This window comes from Rattus norvegicus, chromosome 1 (assembly GCF_021556685.1).
Source record: "Rattus norvegicus strain SHRSP/BbbUtx chromosome 1, alternate assembly SHRSP_T2T, whole genome shotgun sequence".
Taxonomy (NCBI): Eukaryota; Metazoa; Chordata; class Mammalia; order Rodentia; family Muridae; genus Rattus; species Rattus norvegicus.
The window spans coordinates 74,418,969-74,439,959 of NC_141534.1; the positions used below are offsets into that span (position 1 = coordinate 74,418,969).

At 36.3% G+C, this 20,991-nt stretch overlaps 1 protein-coding gene across 1 annotated transcript in view; it reads left to right on the forward strand.

The window, feature by feature from the left end:
* Vom2r22 (vomeronasal 2 receptor, 22) overlaps positions 1–20,752 on the forward strand; it is a 33,214-nt gene extending 12,462 nt beyond the window's left edge. Inside the window, 5 exon segments of the mRNA XM_087609989.1 lie at positions 5,091–5,382; positions 5,808–6,608; positions 7,681–7,908; positions 8,942–9,059; positions 19,830–20,752. Of these exon segments, the coding sequence (XP_087466115.1) occupies positions 5,091–5,382; positions 5,808–6,608; positions 7,681–7,908; positions 8,942–9,059; positions 19,830–20,752 (2,362 nt within the window).
* Positions 20,753–20,991: the final 239 nt, after the last annotated feature.

Consider the following 20,991-nt stretch of genomic DNA (forward strand, 5'->3'; position numbering starts at 1 on the left):
TCAGCCCAGACCAGACTGAATCTCAGTATGCAGAAGGGAGTTGAGCAATCTCACACAAAGCTGCAGAGTGAAGGACAAATTTTAGTTACTGGGAGTGGATAAGACAATTTTCTGTAAGAATGCATAATTTCATAATTTGACATTTCAATGAGAGAACATGTGTTCAAGAATACTTGATTCACACAGATTTGTCTGAAAGAGTTTGTATACAAGGACAAAACGTTGGATGGGCAGACAGCGGGATTTGTCTTGAAAGAGTTAATGAAGGTTCGTGTCAGAACAAGAGAGTTTGTCAAAATCCAAAGTATCAGAAAACAGGTAAAAACTCTCGTACTGTGATTCTGATAGACAATAAAGTATAGGATATGCTGTCTCTTGGTTAATATGTCTAAGGTTTTGCCTATCATGTTCATTTTCTAAAGGAACTCACTCTTTGTTCTATTGACACTTTGTATGTTTTTTTTTTAGTTTGTTTGCTTATTTGTTTGTTTTCAACTGATTTTTTTCCAGTCCTGAATTTGAGTATTTTCTGTCTTCTATTCTTCTTTGGTGTTCTTTCTTCTTCTTCTTCTTCTTCTTCTTCTTCTTCTTCTTCTTCTTCTTCTTCTTCTTCTTCTTCTTCTTCTTCTTCTTCTTCTTGCTAGAACTCTCAGGTGTACTTTTAAATTGCTTATATATGAATTTTCTATTTTATGTAGGCACTTTGTGCTATGAACTTTACTCTTAGTACTGCTTTCATTGTGTCCCATAAATTTTGGTATGTTGTACCTTGAATTCCTTTAATTCTAGAAATTCCATAATCTCTTTCTTTATTTCTTTTATGACCAGCAATCATGGAGTAGAAAGTTGTTCAATTTCATGAGTATGTAGGCTTTATGATGTTTCTGTTGTTGTTGAAGCCCAGCTTTAATCCATGGTTATCTGATAAGATATGAGTCATTATTTCAATTTTTTTTGTATGTTGATGCATGCTTTGCGACTGACTATGTGGTCAATTTTTGAGAAGGATCCATTAGTTGCTGAGAAGAAGGTATATTTTTTGTTGATTTGGTGAAATATTATATATATATTTATATATATATATATCTTTTAGGTTCATTTCATTCATAATATATGTTAATTTTGTATTTTAATATTTAGTTTTTGTATGAATGTCCTGACAATTGATGAGATTGAAGTCTTCCACTACTAAAGTTTGTGATTCCATGTGCAATTTTTCTACAGCATTTTTTTTTCTACAAATGTGTGTGCCCTGTGTTTGGGGCATAAAAGTTCAGAATTTAGGTATCATCTTGGTAGAAGTTTCCTTTGATGCATGTGAAATGGCCTTCCTTACTTCTTTGGTTAATTTTGGTTTCAAGCATATTTTATTAGATATTAGATTGTCTACTCCAGCTGTCTTCTTGGGTTTATTGGCTTAGACATTTTGGCCCTATATTCTGAGGTAATATCTATCTGTATTGTTGAAGTATGTTTCTTTTATACAGCAGGATGATGGATCCTATTTTGGCAAACATTCTGTTAACATGTGTCTTTTTACCTGAATATTGAGGCCAATGGTGTTGAGAGATATTATTGATCAATGACCTGAGTGGACTCAGCCATATTTCCAAGGATGGTCTCTCGTTGTTTGGGAGTAGACTATAATGGCTAAATAAGAGAAGAATAAGATGTAGGGATCCACTTTTCTCCTGAACTCCTAAACTGGAACTAAAAGTGTTCACCAGTGTTCACTGTGAGATAAATGAGTACTGGGGTTCAAGATCAATTTCTCATGTTGAAATGGCAAGCACTTTCCTTAGTGAGCACCTTCTCGTTCCTAGTGTTCATATGTTTAGATGAAAATCATGATAAATATTTAATATTTTATAATCTTAATTGTCTCATAGTAAGGAATTAATCTAATATCTAAAAATAGATACTATCTACGCGATACAATCTACTATCTTAAAAAAAGTTCTTCCAAATAAATATACACAAAAGATGCAAATGATGTTACTCATAGTTTAATAGGTCAAATTAACATATGAAGAAAATTAGAATCTTCTGATTCATCATGGAAGTGAAAAGAAAATGCAAAATGAGCAAAAAAAATCACTGTCTTGAATATGATTTTGGTGTAATTAGAAAGTGACAGGCAGAAAATTGAGGTTCATCCCTAGTTTCTCATCCTATGGTAAATTCAACTCAAAGCATCAAATACATGGATATAAAATGGGAAACATGTCCACACACCTATGTTTTAAGGTGCCCTGTTTTGTTTCTTCCAAATATCTCCACTTTCCCATAACTCTACTTCTCTTATATCAGAAAAATCATAATATTTGGGTTTTTTTTTTTTTTTGGTTTTAGATTGTCACTGTTCATTGAGAAAAAGCATAGATTACTAAATACACAGGGTTCCTCTGGATCATCCAAGATTGTTTTGTTTTCTTATGGACTTAAGATGTTATTTATCTCCCTTTCCAATGTTCTTTCCAAAAATGAAGAAAATAATATTGCATTTTTATGAGTTACTAAAAATATGTCACACAAGAATGAACTTTGATACACAATTCAAGCTAACTTTTTACAAAGTACTACCCTAATGAAACTAACATGTATGGATATTGTATTATTTGCGTGAACTATAATGATAGTTCCCCATGTGTATAAATTTTGTTGTTAAAGCGTATATTACTTTTTCCCTATTGACTAGTATTTAATGAATGAGTAAATAGATAAAAAGGTTACATGTTTACAGTGAAAATGTGAAACCTGAATGTACATCTACAGATTGTTTGTTAAAAAGGAAAAAAAAAGCAGGGGCATTGCACTGCACATGTGTAAACCTATTGCTCTTTATAAAATGAGGGACAGAGGCAGGAGAATCCCAACTGTCCTGTGAGTTATAAAATGACATGGTATTAAACAAGGATGATGATGATTCTTTCTGTAAATGTTTTAAGCCTAGCATCCTTTTGCATAGATACACACACACACACACACACACACACACACACAGAGAGAGAGAGAGAGAGAGAGACAGAGACAGAGAAGAGAGAAGAGAGAGAATTATGTACATATATCCCACAAACACTCACATAAAATTAATCATAGAAATGGCATCTGATGTCCAGTTGAATGACCTGGGTATTCATGAATTAACAATGTCTTAGTAGCTGGTGGCTTGATCAAGAAACATTTGTGGGTTTTTTTTTTGTTCTTTTTGTTTGTGTGTGTGTGTGTGTGTGTGTGTGTGTGTGTGTGTCTGTGTGTGTGTGTGTGTGTCTGTGTGTGTGTGTGTGTGTGACTTGCAGATGAAGTTGAATTCCAGAAAATGAAAGACCTGTTTCTAATTGATGGACAGAATTAATCATGGGTACATAGAAAATGAATTGATCCATTTTGGAGATCAAGGTCTTGAGAGGTCCACATTCAGGGTTCTGCAACATCCTAAAGAATCAAAACTGTGTGCCATATTCGTCATATGAAAACTTAATATAGTAGAAGCTTCTCAAAAACATATACATACTTTGAAAGAAATCTCAATGGATTCATCAAATAACACGTGAGACCAAGCCACAACTATTATTCTCACCAAGAAATGAAACTTACAGTTCTGGGAATGGGTTAGGTGAGTTGTTGGCCAGATGAGCCTCATGGAAATATACAAACAACTCAGACTACAGCCAAGGCTATTGGTTGTTCAATATAAAATTAAGGAAAGCACTACTGCTGAAAACGATAGCAATACAATGTAGTGGACACCAAGAATTAGAGCTAGTGCCTTCCCAGAGCCTTTATTTCTATGGAGTAGCATTCTAGGTACTGGAAAGTACTTTGCACTCTATCAAAGGAGAAATGTACAATTCACCCCAGCTACAGACCCTTTGATCATTAACAGTTTCCTGGCTGCAACATACAAGTATGCAATAGTGCAATATTGGCACAAAGCTTATGGGACTAACCAAGAAATTTCTGACTAGATTTAAGGTTCACTCCTCCCTGAGATGGAATTCAACACGGCTCAGGTTTCTAACAACCTAAAACTAAACAGTCCATGGACCTTGGGGAGAACAAAACAGTATTGTTTTGCTAAAGTATGTAGCAATAAAATGACTCCTTAGAACATTCTTTTAGGTAGATCAATGTCTCATTCAACTATCGTCATAACACTTTCAAGAAGCAGGATGAATTCATAAAACTTACTCAGGGCTCATGTAATGATGCAAAAGATGAGGTAAAAATTCTACTAGACAGAGAAGATGGAGAACACTCTGGAAAGAAGGGCTTCTAAATAACAAGACATATGAACTCACAGGGACTATGAAAGGATGCACAAGACCTGTATCATTTTAGGTCAGATGAGGTACCAGTGCTGAGAAGGGAAGTGGAGACAAGCCCCCTTCTTTAATTCAGAAGCTGTCTCCAAAATATGACTAGTTCCTTTCCAAACCCAGTGGGAAATACAAAAATTAGTTTCCACCAAAGAATTCTCATTGGGTATACAAACTATTATTAAGACCAGGGCCCATGTTCAGGAGTAAGTAGAAAACAAAATTAATCAACAATAGAATTTTGAAGGGTAATTTTTTATTACAAGTTTTTTGCATATGTGTTATGTTTTTGTTGTTTTTAATGGTTTTTTGTATATGAAAAGAAGTATTTCTTTACATCTCTATGTATTTTTCATCCTTGTCCTTTTCTTTGATTATTTTTAATTTATTTATTTGCATATTTATTTTGTACTATTCTGGCTATTTGCTTGTAGTTTACTTTATTATAATTTTAGATGCATTTTGTTTTCTCTCAACAGAAAGAAAGAATGTGTGTAGATTTTGGTGGAACGAGATGATAGGAGGACCTGGGAAATGTTGGTGGAGGCAAACAGTAATTAGAATATATTGTATGAAAATAAACTATTTCTGAGTAAAAGAAGAAAGAATACTACTGTTTTAATACCACCAAATATTGGTAAAATATTTAAACATGGAGTTTAGGAAACAGATGCATTCAAAATGAAATAGCAATTACATTAAAATTGCACCTAAATTATGTGGTATGTGGTATGTGGTATGATGCTTAATATTCTTCTACTTTCTATCCAGGTTTAAGTTGAGGAACTACCAATGTATTTTGGCCATGAAGTTTGCCATTGAGGAGATCAACAGCAACCCCTTTCTTTTACCCAACATATCCCTGGGATTTGAGGTCCACAATATCCCACATGGTCAAAGGAATATTCTAGCCAATCTCTTTGGCTCACTGTCAGGGTCTGATCATGTCATTCCTAACTACAGAAATCCAAGAGAGAGCAATTCAGCTGCTGTACTTACAGGACCATCATGGGCAATATCTGAAAACATAGGGACACTGCTGGATCTTTACAAATTTCCACAGGTGAGAGGGTGATGAGATAGGACATTGAGTCAACTCTACTTGATGACATGCTAGGATGCTGTGAGGGAAATGAGGGAAAATTAATTATGTTCATGGATAGGGAAATGGTGTATATAGTTGATGGTACATCTATACTTTTATAGCTTATAATATGAATGGTAGTGTCAGCACAGCATACTATTGAACCAAGGAATATTTTCTGTACTTTTTTGGACAACTAATAGGAAGTCAAGTTTGATCTTCAAATATGGATTTTCATACAGTGTTCAAACTTTAATTGTAGAATTGAAATAAGCTGTGTGACAATTTTCTTTCTTCCTCTCTTCCTCTCTTCCTTCCTTCCTTCCTTCCTTTCTCTCTTTCTTTCTTCCTTTCTTTCTTTCTTTCTTCCTTTCTTTCTTTCTTTATTATTTTTTTTCCTACAGCTTACTTTTGGGCCTTTTGACAGTCTCTTGAGTGAACAAAGACAGTTTTCTTCTCTGTACCAGGTGGCCCCCAAGGATACATCTCTGACACATGGCATTGTATCTTTGATCCTTCATTTCAAGTGGATCTGGGTGGGGCTATTAATCATAGATGATGACAAAGGTGCCCAGACACTGTCAGATTTGAGAAGTGAGATGGATAAAAATGGAGTCTGCATAGCATTTGTGGAAATGATCCTTGTCAGCAGGGGTTCATTTTTGACCAAATCCTGGAAAAATCAGGTGCAGATCCTGGAATCATCATCAAATGTGATTATCATTTATGGGGACTCTGATTCTCTATTAAGCTTGATAGTGAATATAAAACAGAAGTTACCTATGGGGAAAGTCTGGGTTCTGAACTCACACTGGGATAATTCCAGATTTGATGATTATTTCATGATAGATTCATTGCATGGGGCTCTTATTTTTTCACACCACAATGAAGAAATTGTTAATTTTACAGATTTTATCCAGGCAGCCAATCCTTCCAAATACCCAGAAGACATTTATCTTCATGTATTGTGGCACTCATTCTTCAATTGCTCATTTTTTAGGAAAGATTGTAAAATTTCACAAAACTGTTTGCCTAATGCCTCCTTGGGATTCTTGCCTGGGAACATATTTGAAATGGCCATGACTGAAGAGAGTCACAATGTATACAATGCTGTGTATGTTGTAGCCCACAGCCTTCATGAGATGATTATCAATCAATTTCAAACGCATGGAAAAGGAAAAGAAATGACATTCTTCCCCTGGTAGGTGATGACACTTCAGTTGTATTGTGACATAAGCAACATTGCACTCTAAGGTTTTATAAATGCACTCTAAATTGGCAATATATACTTTAGACTATTTTGGAGAAAACCTGAAAGAGAGACTGTACAAAGAAAAATCCCTTTTAAGTCAATATATAGTTGCATTTCAAAGGGCCATGCAATATTTTCTTGGTAAAAATTTCAATATGAAAATTCCATTTACTCCAGAGATTTCAAATAACAGACAAGACAGAGGCTTGAGACCCCATATGTACAACAATGCCAAGCAACCAGAGCTTCCAGGGACTAAGCCACTACCCAAAGACTATACATGGACTACCCATAGGTAGCAATGAATATCCTAGTAAGAGCACCAGTGGAAGGGGAAGCCCTGGGTCCTGCTAAGACTGAACCCCCAGTGAACTAGACTGGTGGGGGGAGGGCGGCAATGGGGGGAGGGTTGGGAGGGGGGAGGGGGGAGGGGGATGTTTGCCCGGATACCGGGAAAGGGAATAACACTCGAAATGTATATAAGAAATACTCAAGTTAATAAAAAAAAATTATCACAATGTACCTGAACACTTCTAAAATGCTTATGTTTTTTAAATGATCACTTATAAGATCATTCATTTTATAGTATGAAACTCTAAGTGTTTGCAAAATTTAGTTGGGTATGATTATATTTTCAAAGAAGCTGAGAATTTTCTGCATGCACAGTCATGATTTAGAGGTACTTGGTTGTAAAGTTTTTAATGAAACTGACTGTAACCTTTAGAAGTCTAATGATGTTTTCATTATCCTTGGATATCATATCTTAGATGATATTGATCTTATATTAAAGGTGCTTTTCATATCAGATATTAAGAATCAAAAGGAGGTGTTTCAGGGGTTGGGGATTTAGCTCAGTGGTAGAGCACTTGCCTAGCGAGTGCAAGGCCCTGGGTTCAGTCCCCGGCTCCCCCCCCCCCAAAAAAAAAGAAAAGAAAAAAAAAGAAAAAAAAGGAGGTGTTTCCTATTTCTGCTTCTGGTTAAATTCTCAGTAAGTTATGTAACATAAGCATATGCATCTCTTTTAGCTTCACCCTTTTCTAAAGAACAAACAATTTATCAATCCTGCTGGAGACAATGTGGTTCTGGATGAGAAAAGGAAATCACATGTACAGTATGACATTTTCAACTTCTGGAATTTTCCAAAAGGTCTTGGGCTAACTGTGAATGTAGGAACATTTTCTGCAAGTGTTCTAGAGGGCCAGACTTTGTTTGTAACTCAAAACATGATACAATGGGCCACAGGATTGACAGAGGTGGGTTGCAAGCTACTTCAGTATGTTGGCTCGTATGTAAAAATCAAAAATATATCTCTGAGTGTCAAGACTTCATTGCTCAAACAGGACCCATTCATAGAAAGATAATATAGACACTAAAAAGAGAGTTATCTTAACACCTAATTTGGACTAATGAACTACTTAATGGCACCAGCTCCTTTACTTAATTCTATAAATACGGAATCTTTTCAGCATGATTTTCATCATCATCAGAGACCATCTGACAGAATATTTATTTGATTCCAGCTTGGAAATTTTCAGTTCATGGTCAGTTGGGCTTTTGCTTCTAGGCTCCTTTCAAGACAGAAAAGCAAGATTAGAATGTGTAGCTGTGTTAGTGGTTTGTTCTGCTGTTTCAAAAATGCTACCTAATGAAACAATATCGGAGGTTTTCTCTTGGTTCACATTTTGAGAGTATATTCTATCAATGGAGGAAGCTATATTCTTAGGGGTGGAGGCAATGACTCACATTACATCAACAATCAGGGTGCACAGACTGTTCAGTGCTGCTGCTACCATCCTTTTGGCCTTTCATTTACTCAGGAACCATGAACATTAAATCAGGGTCACCCACTACTAGAGATGATCTTTTGAACTCCAGTAATCTAATCTAAAATCAACTTTTCCCATAATTCTCTTAGATTGCTTTCTATAATGTTTCTAAAACCTATGAATTGATAAGAATAACTTTTTACCATAGGAAAAATGATTTGTGTTTGTATTAAAGAATAAAGAGGCAGTAGGCTTGTGATCATACCAAGATATGATGCCAATAACCTAAAATTTTACTTTCATGACTCAACTCAAGAGCTTTCAACAATTTACTAACAAATTCATGTTATTAGAGTCAAGCATTTTCCATATGAGCTTGTGAATGATTCATTAATATTAACTACAATTCAACTATCTGCATTTAGAGAAATTGACATAAACAAGTTAATGGTTTCAAAACCACTCTATTGGAGATTCCATTAAAAACCTGACAATTTGCTATTACACATTGTATTCCCAGATTCCACAGTCTGTATGCAGTGAGAGCTGTCATCCTGGATTCAGGAAAACCCACCACAAGGCTGCCTGTTGCTTTGACTGCATTCCTTGTTCAGAGAATGAGGTTTCCAATGAGACAGGTAAGTCTCAGTCATGAAGAAGACATTCAAACCTGTCGACATCTGCAATATCTAAGCAAAAGGAAAACATCTGTAAGTGAGCTGCAATCAGTTCAGTTAAAAATGAATTTTATTAAAAATGTCACCCTTCCAAATGTCACAGGTTACAGTACATTTTCTAACATAAATAATTCACGCTTGACATTGAAATTCATACCTGCTTTGTGTTCTTCAAACATTGTAGTTATGACTGACTTCAGAAAACCACTCTATCTACAACAAAGTAATATGCTACATTTCACCATGCATTTTGACTTAGCTTTTTTTCTATTGATATGACAAAGCAACATGAGTTTATAGGACTTAAACTATTTCTGTTGTTGTTGAAGTCTAACTCTAATCATGGTGGTCTGATTGGATACAGGAGTGTATTTCAGTTTTCTTCAATCTGTTGAGACTTACATTGAGATCAAGTATGTGGTCAATTTTTGAGAATGTTCTATGAGGTGCTGAGAAAAGGTGTGGTTTTTTTTTTTGAGTAAAATGTTCTGTAGATATCCATCTGGTCATTTGGATCCATAATGTCTTTTAATTTATTATTTCTCTGTTAATTTTTATTAATTGGTGAAGTAGGATATTTAATTCTCTCACTATTAATGTGTGTGTGAGGTTCAATATGTGATTTAGGTTTCAATAATGTTTATTTTACAGATGTGGGCGCTCATCACAAATATCATCTTGGTATAATTTTTTCTCTGATGAACATAAAATGTCTTTCTCCATCTCTTTGATTAAATTTAGTTTTAAGTCTATTTTGTTAGATGTTTGAATAGCTATACCTGCTTGCTTCTTGGGTCCATTTGCTTATAAAAACTTTTGCAAACATTTACTCTGAGGTAAAGCCTATATTTGATGTTCAGATGTATTTCTTGTGAACAATAGAAGGATGGATATTGTTTTAATATTCATTCTATTAACCTGTGCCATTTTATTAGGAAATTGAGTCATAAATCTTAATACATGTTGATGATTAATGATTGTTAATGCCTAATATTTTAGAGGTGGTAATAGTGGTGTGTGTGTGTGTGTGTGTGTGTGTGTGTGTGTGTGTGTGTTTTCCCTTCCTTCAGTTTTGCTGATGTGAAATTATTTATTGCTTGTGTTTTCACAAGTTAATCTTCTTGTATTGAAGTTTTTTTCTAGAACTTTCTATGGGGATGTATTAATAGATAGATATAGTTTAAATATGACTTTTCATGAAATACCTTGTTTCTCCATCTATGGGGAATAAAAATTTTGCTGACTAGCATCTGTCATCTCCAAGAATCAGCAGAACATTTCTGTAGCCCCTTCTGGCTTTTAGAGTATTATTGAAATTATTTATTTCTTTTGTATTCTTGAGTAGAGTTACCTCATTAGGTTGGAGTTTTAATTCTACTACTTTTGTGTATGGCTTGGATGGTGAAATGATATTGTTGAAATTTGATTTTGACATGGAATATCTTGGTCTCTTCATATATAGTGATTGAAAGAGTTGTTAGCTGTGGTAGTATGGGCTAGCGTCTGTGGTATCTTATGGTCTGCAAGACATCTTTACAAGCTCTTCTAGCTTTTAGGATTTCCTTTGGGAAGTCAGGGGTAATGTTAATAGATTTGCCATTATACATTATTGAGTCTTTTTCTCTTGAAGCTTTTAATAATCTTTCTTCTGTACATTTAGTGTTTTGATGATTATGTGGCTTGGGAACTTCCTTTTCTCATCAAATCACTGGATGTTCTGCAAACTTCTTTTATATTTATAACCTTCTTAAGGTTAGAAAGTCATTCCTCTACAATATATTTTCTTTATTTTTATTGGATATTTTTATTTAAATTTCAAATGGTATCCTTTTCCCAGTCTCCCCTCCATAAACCCCTATCCAATCCCCAACCCCCTTCTTCTAAGAGGTTGTTTCCTCCATCTGCCCACCATTTCCCATCCCCCAACCACTTCCCTGCCCCCTCCCCCGCACTGACATTCCCTTACTCTGGGGAGTCCAGCATTGGCAGGATCAAAGGCTTCTCCTCCCTCTGGTGCCTAACCAGGTCATCCTCTGCTACATATGCAGGTAGAGCCTAGGGTCTATGTGTACTCTTTGGGTGGTGGTTTAGTCCCTGGGAGCTCTGGTTGGTTGGTATTTTTGTTTTCATGAGATTGCAAACATCTGCAGCTTCTTCAATCCTTTCTCTAACTCATCCAATCGGGAACCCTTTTCTTGGTTCAATGGTTGGCTGTGAGTATCTGCCTCTGTATTTGTCATGCTCTGGCAAAGCCTCTCAGGAGACAGCTATTTCAGGCTCCTCTCAGCATGCACTTCTTGGCATCAGTTATATTGTCTGTGTTTGGTGGCTATATGTATATGGGCTGGATCCCCAGTTAGGACAGTGTCTGGATGACCTTAGTACTTAAAGAAATGTTTAACAACCTTAGTCATCAGCGAAATGCAAATAAAAATAACACTGAGATTCCACCTCACACCAGTCAGAATGACTAAGATTAAAAAAAAAGTCAGGTGAGAACAGATGTTGATTAGGATGTGGATAAAGAGAAATACTCCTCCATTGTTGGTGGGATAATAAGCAGGTACAACCACTCTGGAAATCAGTCTGGAGTTTCCTCAGAAAATCAGATATAGTACTACCCAAGGACCCAGCTATACTACTCCTATGCATATACCCAAAAGATGATGCAAAATAAAACAAGCTATTTCAAAGCACTATGTTCAAAACACCTTTATTTATAATAGCCCGAAGCTGGCAAGAACCCAGGTGTCCCTCAAGAGAGAAAAGGATACATAAAATGTAGTACATTTACAGAACGGAATACTACTCAGGTATGAAAAACAGTGACTTCATGAAATTCATAGGCAAATGGATGGAAGTAGAAAATATCATCCCAAGTGAGGTAACCCAATCATAAGAAAAACACACATGGTTTGCACTCACTGATAAGTGGATATTAGCCCCAAATCTCAGGTTATGCAATGATACAATCCTCTGTAGTTTTGTTAAATGTGTTTGCTGGGTTTTTCAGCTGGAAATCTTTTTTTTGTATATCTATTACTTTTAGGTTTGGTCTTTTGCAATGTCCCAGATTTACTAGATGTTTTGTGTTAGGAGTTTTTAGATGAATATCCTTTTTGAGCAATACATTTATTTTTTTCTATCAAATCTTCAACCCATGAGATTCTTTTATACCATCTTGTGCATTCTGTTGGTGATATTTGCACCTGTAACTCCTGTTCACTTACCTAATTTTCATTTCCAGAAATCCCTCTTTGTGGTTTCTCTATTGCTTTATTTCCACTTTCTGTCCTTGAACAATTTCCTTTGCCAATTTGTACGTATATGTGTTTGTTTTCTTCTTGGCATTCTTTCTTTTTTACCTTTAATCTTTTTTTTTCAGTCTACTCCTTATACCACTTACCATTCTGTTCTCCTACAGATCTTTATCCCATTCCTCCTCCCCTGTCTTCAACAAGATATACCAACACACACGAACACACACACACACACACACACACACACACACACAAACACACACACACACACATTGGGGTCTCAGGTATCTCAAGGGTTAGATGCTTCTTCTCTCACTGAGACCAGAGCCAGAAATCCTCTGTTCTATAGGGGTCTGGCATTTCAGACCAGTTGGTGTAGGCTTCCTGGTTGGTTGCTTAGTATCTAAGCAATCTTGGGGGTCCAGGTTAATTGAGACTGCTGGTCTTCAAGTAGGGTCACCCTCCTCTTCAACTTCTTCCAGTCTTTCCCTCATTCAAACACAAGGGTTGTTGACTTCAGATATTGGGTGGATATAAGTATCTGCATCTGTCTCAGTACACTACTTGTTTGACCTCTCATAAGGCAGGCCTTCTAGGCTCCTGTTTGTCAGTATACCATAATATCTATAATAGTGTCAGGCCTTGGAGCATCATCTTAAGATGAGTCCCACTATGTGCTGGACCTCCTCTCCCTCAGTCTCTTCTTAATTTTTGTCCCTGAAGTTCTATTAGACAGGAACATTTCTGTGTATGTGACTGCGGGATGGAAATCCAATTGCTCTGGTTGATGCCCTGTCTTTCTACTGGAGGTGAAGTCTACAAATTCCCTCTACCCACTATTGAATATTTCATCTAAGGTCACTCCCTTTGAGTCCTGAGAGTCTCTCACCTCCTAGGTCTCTGGTACATTCTAGAGGGTCTCACCACCTCCTATCTCCCACCTCCCAAGATTGAATATTTTCATTCATGCTGCTGACCTTCAGAATTTCAATCTTATGCCCATAGTAACTGATTACATTCGCCAATTTCCTGTCCATTCTGATCTCCAACCTTGTTATGCCCTCCTTTTACTCTCTACTTTTCTGTTCCTCCAAAGTCGAATTGAAGCAGCTTCACTTGGGCCCTTCAGCCTGTTAACCTTCTTCTTCTTCTTTTTTTTTCTTTTCTTTTCTTTTTTTTTTTTTCCGGAGCTGGGGACTGAACCCAGGGCCTTGTGCTTCCTAGGCAAGCGCTCTACCACTGAGCTAAATCCCCAACCTCTAGCTTGTTAACTTTCTTGAGTTCTTTGGATTGTATTATTCTGTACTTTTTTGGGATAATATCCACTTATCAGTGAGTACATATGATACTTGTCCTTTGTGCTTGAGTTACCTCACTCAGGATGATATTTTCTAGTTCCATCTATTTGCCAGAAAAACTCATGATATTCTCATTCTTAATAGCTGAATCGTATTGCATGTGTAAATGAACCCCATTTTCTGTAGACATTCCTCCTTTGTGGGACATCTGGGTTGTTTCAGCTTCTGGCTATGATAAATAAGGCTTCTGTAAATATAGTGGAGCATGTGCATTTGTGAGATGGTGGAACATCATTTGGGCATATGCCCAAAAGTTGTACATCTGGGACTTCAGGTAAATAAATTTCCTATTTTCTAAGGAATCTCCAGATTGATCTCCAGGTTGTACTAGTTTGCAGTCAAACCAACAAAGGAGGACTGTTGCTCTTTCTACATATTCTCTCCAACATGTCACCTGAATTTTTTCTCTTAGCCATTCTGATTAGTGTTAAGTACAATCACAGGGTCATTTTGATTTGCATTTTCCTGATTACTAAAGATTTTCCTCATTTCTTCAAGTCAGCCTTTTGAGATTTCTCTTTTGTGGATTCTCTGTTTAATTCAATAACCCTTTTTTGATTGAGTTTTTGGTTTTTAGGAGGGCAGCTACTTGTTCTTTCTGTGTTTTAAATATTAGCATGGCATTGGATGTGGAGTTAGTATAAAAATTTTCCCAATTTGTAGCTTGATTTATTCTATTGACTATATCCTTTGCCTTACAGAAGCCTTTCAGTTTCTTGAGGTCTCACTTATAAATTCTTGACTTTAGAGCCTGAGCCATCTGAGTTCTCCGTAAGAAACACCTCCTGCCCCTGTCGGTAAATTGAAGACTTGCTCTTTCCCAATTTCTCTTCCACTAGATTCTGTATATCTGATTTTATGTTGAGGTCCTTGATTCACATAGACATGAGTTGTGTGCAAGGTGACAAACATGAATGTATTTTCATTTTTCTGCACACTAACTGCCAGTAAGTTCAGCATCATTTATTAAAGATGCTTTCTTTTCCCATTGTATATTTTTTGGTATCTTTGTCAAAGATCAAGTGTCCATAAGTGTGTGGTTTTAAATCTGGGTCATCAATTCCATTCCATTGATCAATGTGTCTGTTGCTGTACCAATACCATTCAGTATTTTTTTTTAGATCACCATTTCTCTGTATATAGCTTGAATTCAGGGATGGTGATTCCCTCAGAAATTGTTTTATTGTAAAGAATTGTTTCTTCTATCCGGGGTCTTTGGTTTTCCATATGAAATTGAGAATTTGTCTTTCAATGTCAGTGAAGAATTGTGTTGTAATTTTGATGGGTATTTCACCATGGAATTTGTAGATTGCTTATTTGTAGGAGGGTCATTTTTATTATGTTAATCCTACTAATCCATGAACATGAAAGATCTCTCCAATTTCTGAGGTCCTCTGCAATTAATTTCTTGAGAGACTAGAAGTAAATGTCATATATACTTTTCACCTGTTTTGTTAGAATTACCCCGCGATATTTTATACTATTTGTGACTATTCTGAAGGATATGTTTTTCCTATTTTCCTTCTCAGCCAGTTTATTATATATAAAGGAAGGCTACTAATTTGTTTGAGGTAATTTTATATCTAGCCGCTTTGCTGAAGTTGTTTTTCAGCTGTAGAAGTACCCAGGTAAAATTTCTGGAGTTGCTTATGTATGTGATCATTTCATCTGCAAATACCTTGACTTCATGGCAAATTTGTATCCCCTTGATCTCTTTTGGTTGTTTTAATTGCTCTAGCTATTACTATATTGAATAGATACGGGGAGAGTGGGCATCCTTGTCTTATTCCTCGTTTTAATATGATTAATTCAAGTATCTCTCTATTTAACTTAATATTGGCTGTTGGTTTGCTGTCTCTCTGCCCTCTGGTTAGTTTGGCTAAGAATTTATCTATATTGTTGATTTCTCAAAGAATCAGCTCCTACTTTTGTTGATTCATTGCAAGGTTCTTTTTGGTTTCTACTTGGTTGCTTTCAGCTCTGAGTTTGAGTATTTCCTGCTGTCTACTCCTCTTGGGTGAATTTGCTTCTTTGTGTTCTAGAGTTTTTAGCTGTGCTGTCAAACTGCTAATATATGCTCTTTACAGTTTCTTTTTGGAGGCACTCAGAGCTATGAGCTTTCCTCTTAGCACTGCTTTCATTATATCCCATAAGTTTGGGTATGTTGTGCCTTCATTTTCTTTGAATTCTATAACTGTTTTATTTCTTTCTTTATTTCTTCCTTGACCAAGTTGTCCTTGAGTAGAACATTGTTCAGCTTCCATGTGTATGTGGGCTTTCTGTTGTTTTTGTTGTTATTGAAGACCAGCCTTACTTCATGGTGATCTGATAGAATGCATGGGACTATTGCAGTATCCTTGTATCTATTAAGGACTATTTTGTGACTAATTATATGGTCAATTTTTGTGAAGTTACCATGAGGTGCTGAGAAGAAGGTATATTCTTTTGTTTTAGGATGAAATGTTATACAGATGTCTGTTAAATCCATTTGGTTCATATCTTCTGTTAGTTTCACTGTGTCTCTGTTTAGTTCCTGTTTCAATGACCTGTCCATTCGTGAGAGTGTGGTGTTGAAGTCTCCTGTATTATTGTGCAGTTCAATGTGTGTTTTGATCTTTAGTAAAGTTCCTTTTATAAATGTATGTATCCTTTAAGGTTGATTTTTGCTTTGATAAATATGAAGTGTCCTTCCCCATCTTAGTTGTTAACTTTTGGTTGAAAGTCTATTTTACTGGATATTAGGAAGATACCCACTTATTTTTTGTTTTTGTTTTTGGTTTGTGTGTGCTTGTTTGTGTGTGTGTGTGTGTGTGTGTGTGTGTGTGTTTCTGTGTGTGTGTGTTTCTGTGTGTGTGTGTTTCTGTGTGTGTGTGTGTGTGTGTGTGTGAATTATTTGCTTTGGTGACTTTTTTCCAGCCTTTGTCTCTGAGGTAATGACTATCTTTGTCATTGGAATGTGTTTCTTGTTTGCAGCGAAATGATGGACCCTGCTTGCAACTCCAGTCTCACCTTATGTATCTTTACTGGGGAAATTGAGTATGTTAACATTGAGAGATATTAAAGACAGATGATTGCTAGTTCCTGTTATGCTTGTTGTTGCAGATAGCATTGTGTGTGTGATTCTATCCTTTAGGTTCTGTTGTGAGATGATCAATATCTTGTTTTTTCTTTTGTATAGATAACTTCCTTGTGTTGGAATTTTCTCTCTAGAACCCTCTGTAGGGCTGAAGTGATAGATAGATATGTTTAAACATTTTGTCCTAGAATATTTTGGTGTCTCAACCTATGATGATTGAGAATTTTGCCAGGTATAGTATCTTGGGCTGGCATTTGTTTTCTTTTAGGGTCTGTATGGCCTCTGTCCAGGCTCTTCTGGATTTTAGGGTGTCTGTTGAGATGTCCTGTGTAATTCTGGTGTGCCTTTCATTATATGTTGCTTGGCTTTTCTCCCTCACAGCATCTAATATTCTTTTGCTGTTCTGTGCATTCAGTGTTTTGATTATTGTGTGACTAGAGGATTTTCTTATCTAGTCCAATCTACTTGTTTTTCTGTAGGCTTCTTGTACATTTATGGCCATCTCTTTCTTTCAGTTGGGGAAGCTTTCCTCTATGATTTTGGTGAAGATGTTTTCAGGTCCTTTGAGCTGGAAATCTTTACTCTCTTCCTGTTATTCCTAGATATTTTTCCCATTTTGTCCTGGATTTACTGGATATTTTAGGTTAAGAGCTTTTTATGTTTTTAATTTTCCTTGACTGCTGGGTCAATATCTTCTAAGGTATCTCATATGCCTGAGATAATCTTTTTGTATCTCTTATATTCTGTCATTAATGCTTGCATCTGTAGATCTTAACATCTTTCCTTGGTTTTCCATTTCCAGGGCTGCTTCCATTTCTGCCTTCTTTATTGTTTCCACTTATATCTTTAGGCCTTGGGCTGCTTTGTTCAATGTTTTAAGCCAATCGATTGTGTTTTCCTGTATTTTTTAAGAGGTTTATTTGTTTCCTCTTTAAGAACTTCTTCTAGTTTACTGTGTTTTCCTGTTTTTCTTTTAGTGTAAATTATTTATATCCTCCTTAAAGGACTCTATCATCCTCAGGAGATAGGATTTTAAGGTACCATTATTGTTTTCAGGTGTGTTGTGTTATCCAGGGCTTGCTGTCATGATTGAAGAGGGTTCCGATGGTGGCAAAGTATATTGTCTTCTGTTGCTTATGATCTTGTGCTTGCCTCTTGCCATCTGATTATTTCTGGTGTTAAGTGGCCTGGGTGTTACTGTCTGAAGACTGCCTTCTGTGTCCCTGGGTTACTGCAGGTATCCTCTGAAGTCTTCAGACTGTGGGTTCTATAGACAGGCATGTACTCAGGTTATCTCTTGCCTTGGCTGCAGCAGACCTTCAGACTATGCTGTCTTCTGAGGAGTAAACGAGCTGATCATCTGCCTGGCAGAGGTTGCAGGCTGGAATGGGAGTGTATTTCTCAGTTTTCGTTTCAGGATTTTTTTTTTATTTCCTCCATATATATCTGTCTTTACTCTATTTCTTTTGGGGATTTTTTTTATCTCATTTCTGCTTTAAGGACAGAATCATCTTCATAAACTTTTTTCTTGTGCTTCAGCTGTGTTGAAATATTCCAGTATTACTGTCTTGGAGTAGATGGACTCTGGTAGTGGCATGTTGCCCAAACTATTGTTGATTGTTTTTAAGTGTCTGTGTTTGGGACCATTATAAGTCTCAATGCTCTTTTCTGCACTTGATTTTTGCTCCTTGGTTTCTGTTTCTTCTTTGGTCTGCTGGTCTTCATGGCCTGAATATTTTTGGGACCTGCCTGACCTCTGATTCAGAAGGAATTCTCTGAACGGTTTAAGAGCAGCACTTCTCATAGCCAGCTTGGTGCAGCAAGCTCTGTTTTTCTGAGTAGTGTAGCCTACACCTGTTCTCCTGACTTCTTTTGGAGGTATTGGACTTTTTCCTTATACTTTGGTTTACAACTTTATATTTTTTCTAGTGTGTTTGTACATGAGCATAAGAGTGAGGTTTTTAACCTAGTGAACATGATTGTTGGGGGGAGAGTGGTAATGGGGGGAGGATGGGAGGGGTACACCCATATAGAAGGGAAGGGGAGGGGTTGGGGGGATGTTGGCCTGGAAACGGGGTAGGGAAATAACAATCAAAATGTAAATAAGAAATACTCAAGCTAATAAAGATAAAAAAAATTAAAAAAAAAAGAGTGAGGTTTTTCATTGTTGCTTTGTTTAGTTTGATGGGCCTTTCTTTATTTCTCTGTTAAAGAAAATCAAGATCATAATGTTCTATATATGGAATATAACTGGTAATGTGATGATGTATAAAGAATCAGATATATTCAAATTAATGGGTTTATAGAATTGCAGATATATTAACATAATGAATATAAGGCAAAAATCTATAAGTGAGCATTACAATCTAAGATAAATTGACAATCTATCAGGGACACAGTGTTCCAACATTGTTCAATAAGCGTAGGAATATATGAGAAGTTCTGTATCTAGTGTTACATACCTAGTATTGTACAGAGTTATGAGAACTGTGTCACAGGTGAAACCTTTTAAGGCTCCAAGAATTTCAGACTACTAATTCACTAAAATTCTTTCAGAGAATGGGGAAACTTAGGGAACAGTATGGATTTGATTTGATTTGTTTGACTTGATTTTTATGAATGTAGGTACATTTGGGACATGTATAGGAGAACTTCATTATAAGATTTAGATTCCAAATGATGCACTCTTACTGGATTCAAGTCCAATATCCTCTTATGAATGTAGCTGTAGTAATAAAGAGGCATGTCAGAGCAAAGTTAGGTAGTGTTCTGATTTTTTTGAAAACAGATAGAACTGTGTCACTAAATGCAAGAGGACCATGTGTGTAAAGGCAAAGGAAGAAGCATTTGGGCTGTTTGATTCATGTCAGAATGAAGTAAAAGAAAATTGAGTTGAGACATATTATCTGGAAAGTGTTTTTATATTTGCATCATAAACAAAGCAAAATTGTTATGATTGCAGTGCAGTGTGCTGGAAATGCTTTAGAATAAAAGGGAAAACCAGAGTAGGCACTCACTATAACCTCCATTTCTATAGATATGGATCAGTGTGTGAAGTGTCCAGAAACTCACTATGCAAACACAGAGAAGATCCACTGCCTAGAGAAGTCTGTTACATTTTTGGCATATGATGAACCCTTGGGGAAGGCATTCAGCTTCATGTCCCTGAGCTTTTCCTCCTTCACAGCTGTTGTTCTTGTGGTGTTTCTGAAGAACAGAGACACCCCAATTGTCAAGGCCAATAACCTAGCTCTCAGTTACACCCTGCTGATCATTCTGTTCCTCTGTTTTCTCTGTCCCTTGCTCTTCATTGGCCGTCCTAGCACAGCATCCTTTATCCTGCAGCAAAACATTTTTGGACTTCTCTTCACTGGGGTTCTTTCTACTGTGTTGGCCAAAACTATCACTGTAGTGATAGCCTTCAAGATCACTGCTTCAGGAAAAATGAGGAGATGGCTACTGATATCAAGAGCCCCTAATTACATTATTCCCATCTGCACCCTGATCCAAGTTGCTCTTTCTGGAATTTGGCTGACAACCTCTCCTCCATTTCTTGATAAAGATGCTCACTCAGAGCATGGACACATCATCCTCATTTGCAACAAAGGCTCATCTATTGCATTCCACTGCATCCTGGGATACCTGGGAACACTAGCGCTAGGGAGCTACTTTATGGCTTTTTTGTCTAGAAATCTGCCTGATACGTTCAATGAAGCCAAGTTTCTGGCTTTCAGCATGCTGGTGTTTTGCAGTGTCTGGGTCACATTTCTCCCTGTCTACCACAGCACAAAAGGAAAGATCATGGTGGCTATGGAAGTTTTCTCTATATTGGCTTCCAGTATATCACTCTTAGGTATCATCTTTGCTCCCAAGTGCTACATCATATTATTAAGGCCAGAAAAGAACTCACTTCATTATGTAAGGGACAAAACCTATAGTAGGAGACAAAAACCTTCGTAAAAACTAGCTTCTTTGTTTATTAAATTAAACAACATATTTAAAGGTGTTTTATTCTTCAGCATCTGAAAACTCACATATACAGCTCTTATGTGGTAGTTAATGCAATGATCTCTTATTTCGTTAGTGAATCATATTAGACTAAACTCTTTTTTTATGTTGAAATGTATGCTGTGTTTATAGTCTTCCTCCTGTATTCACTATTATTTTTATTTAGTTTTCTTTTGAAATCCTTATTTATG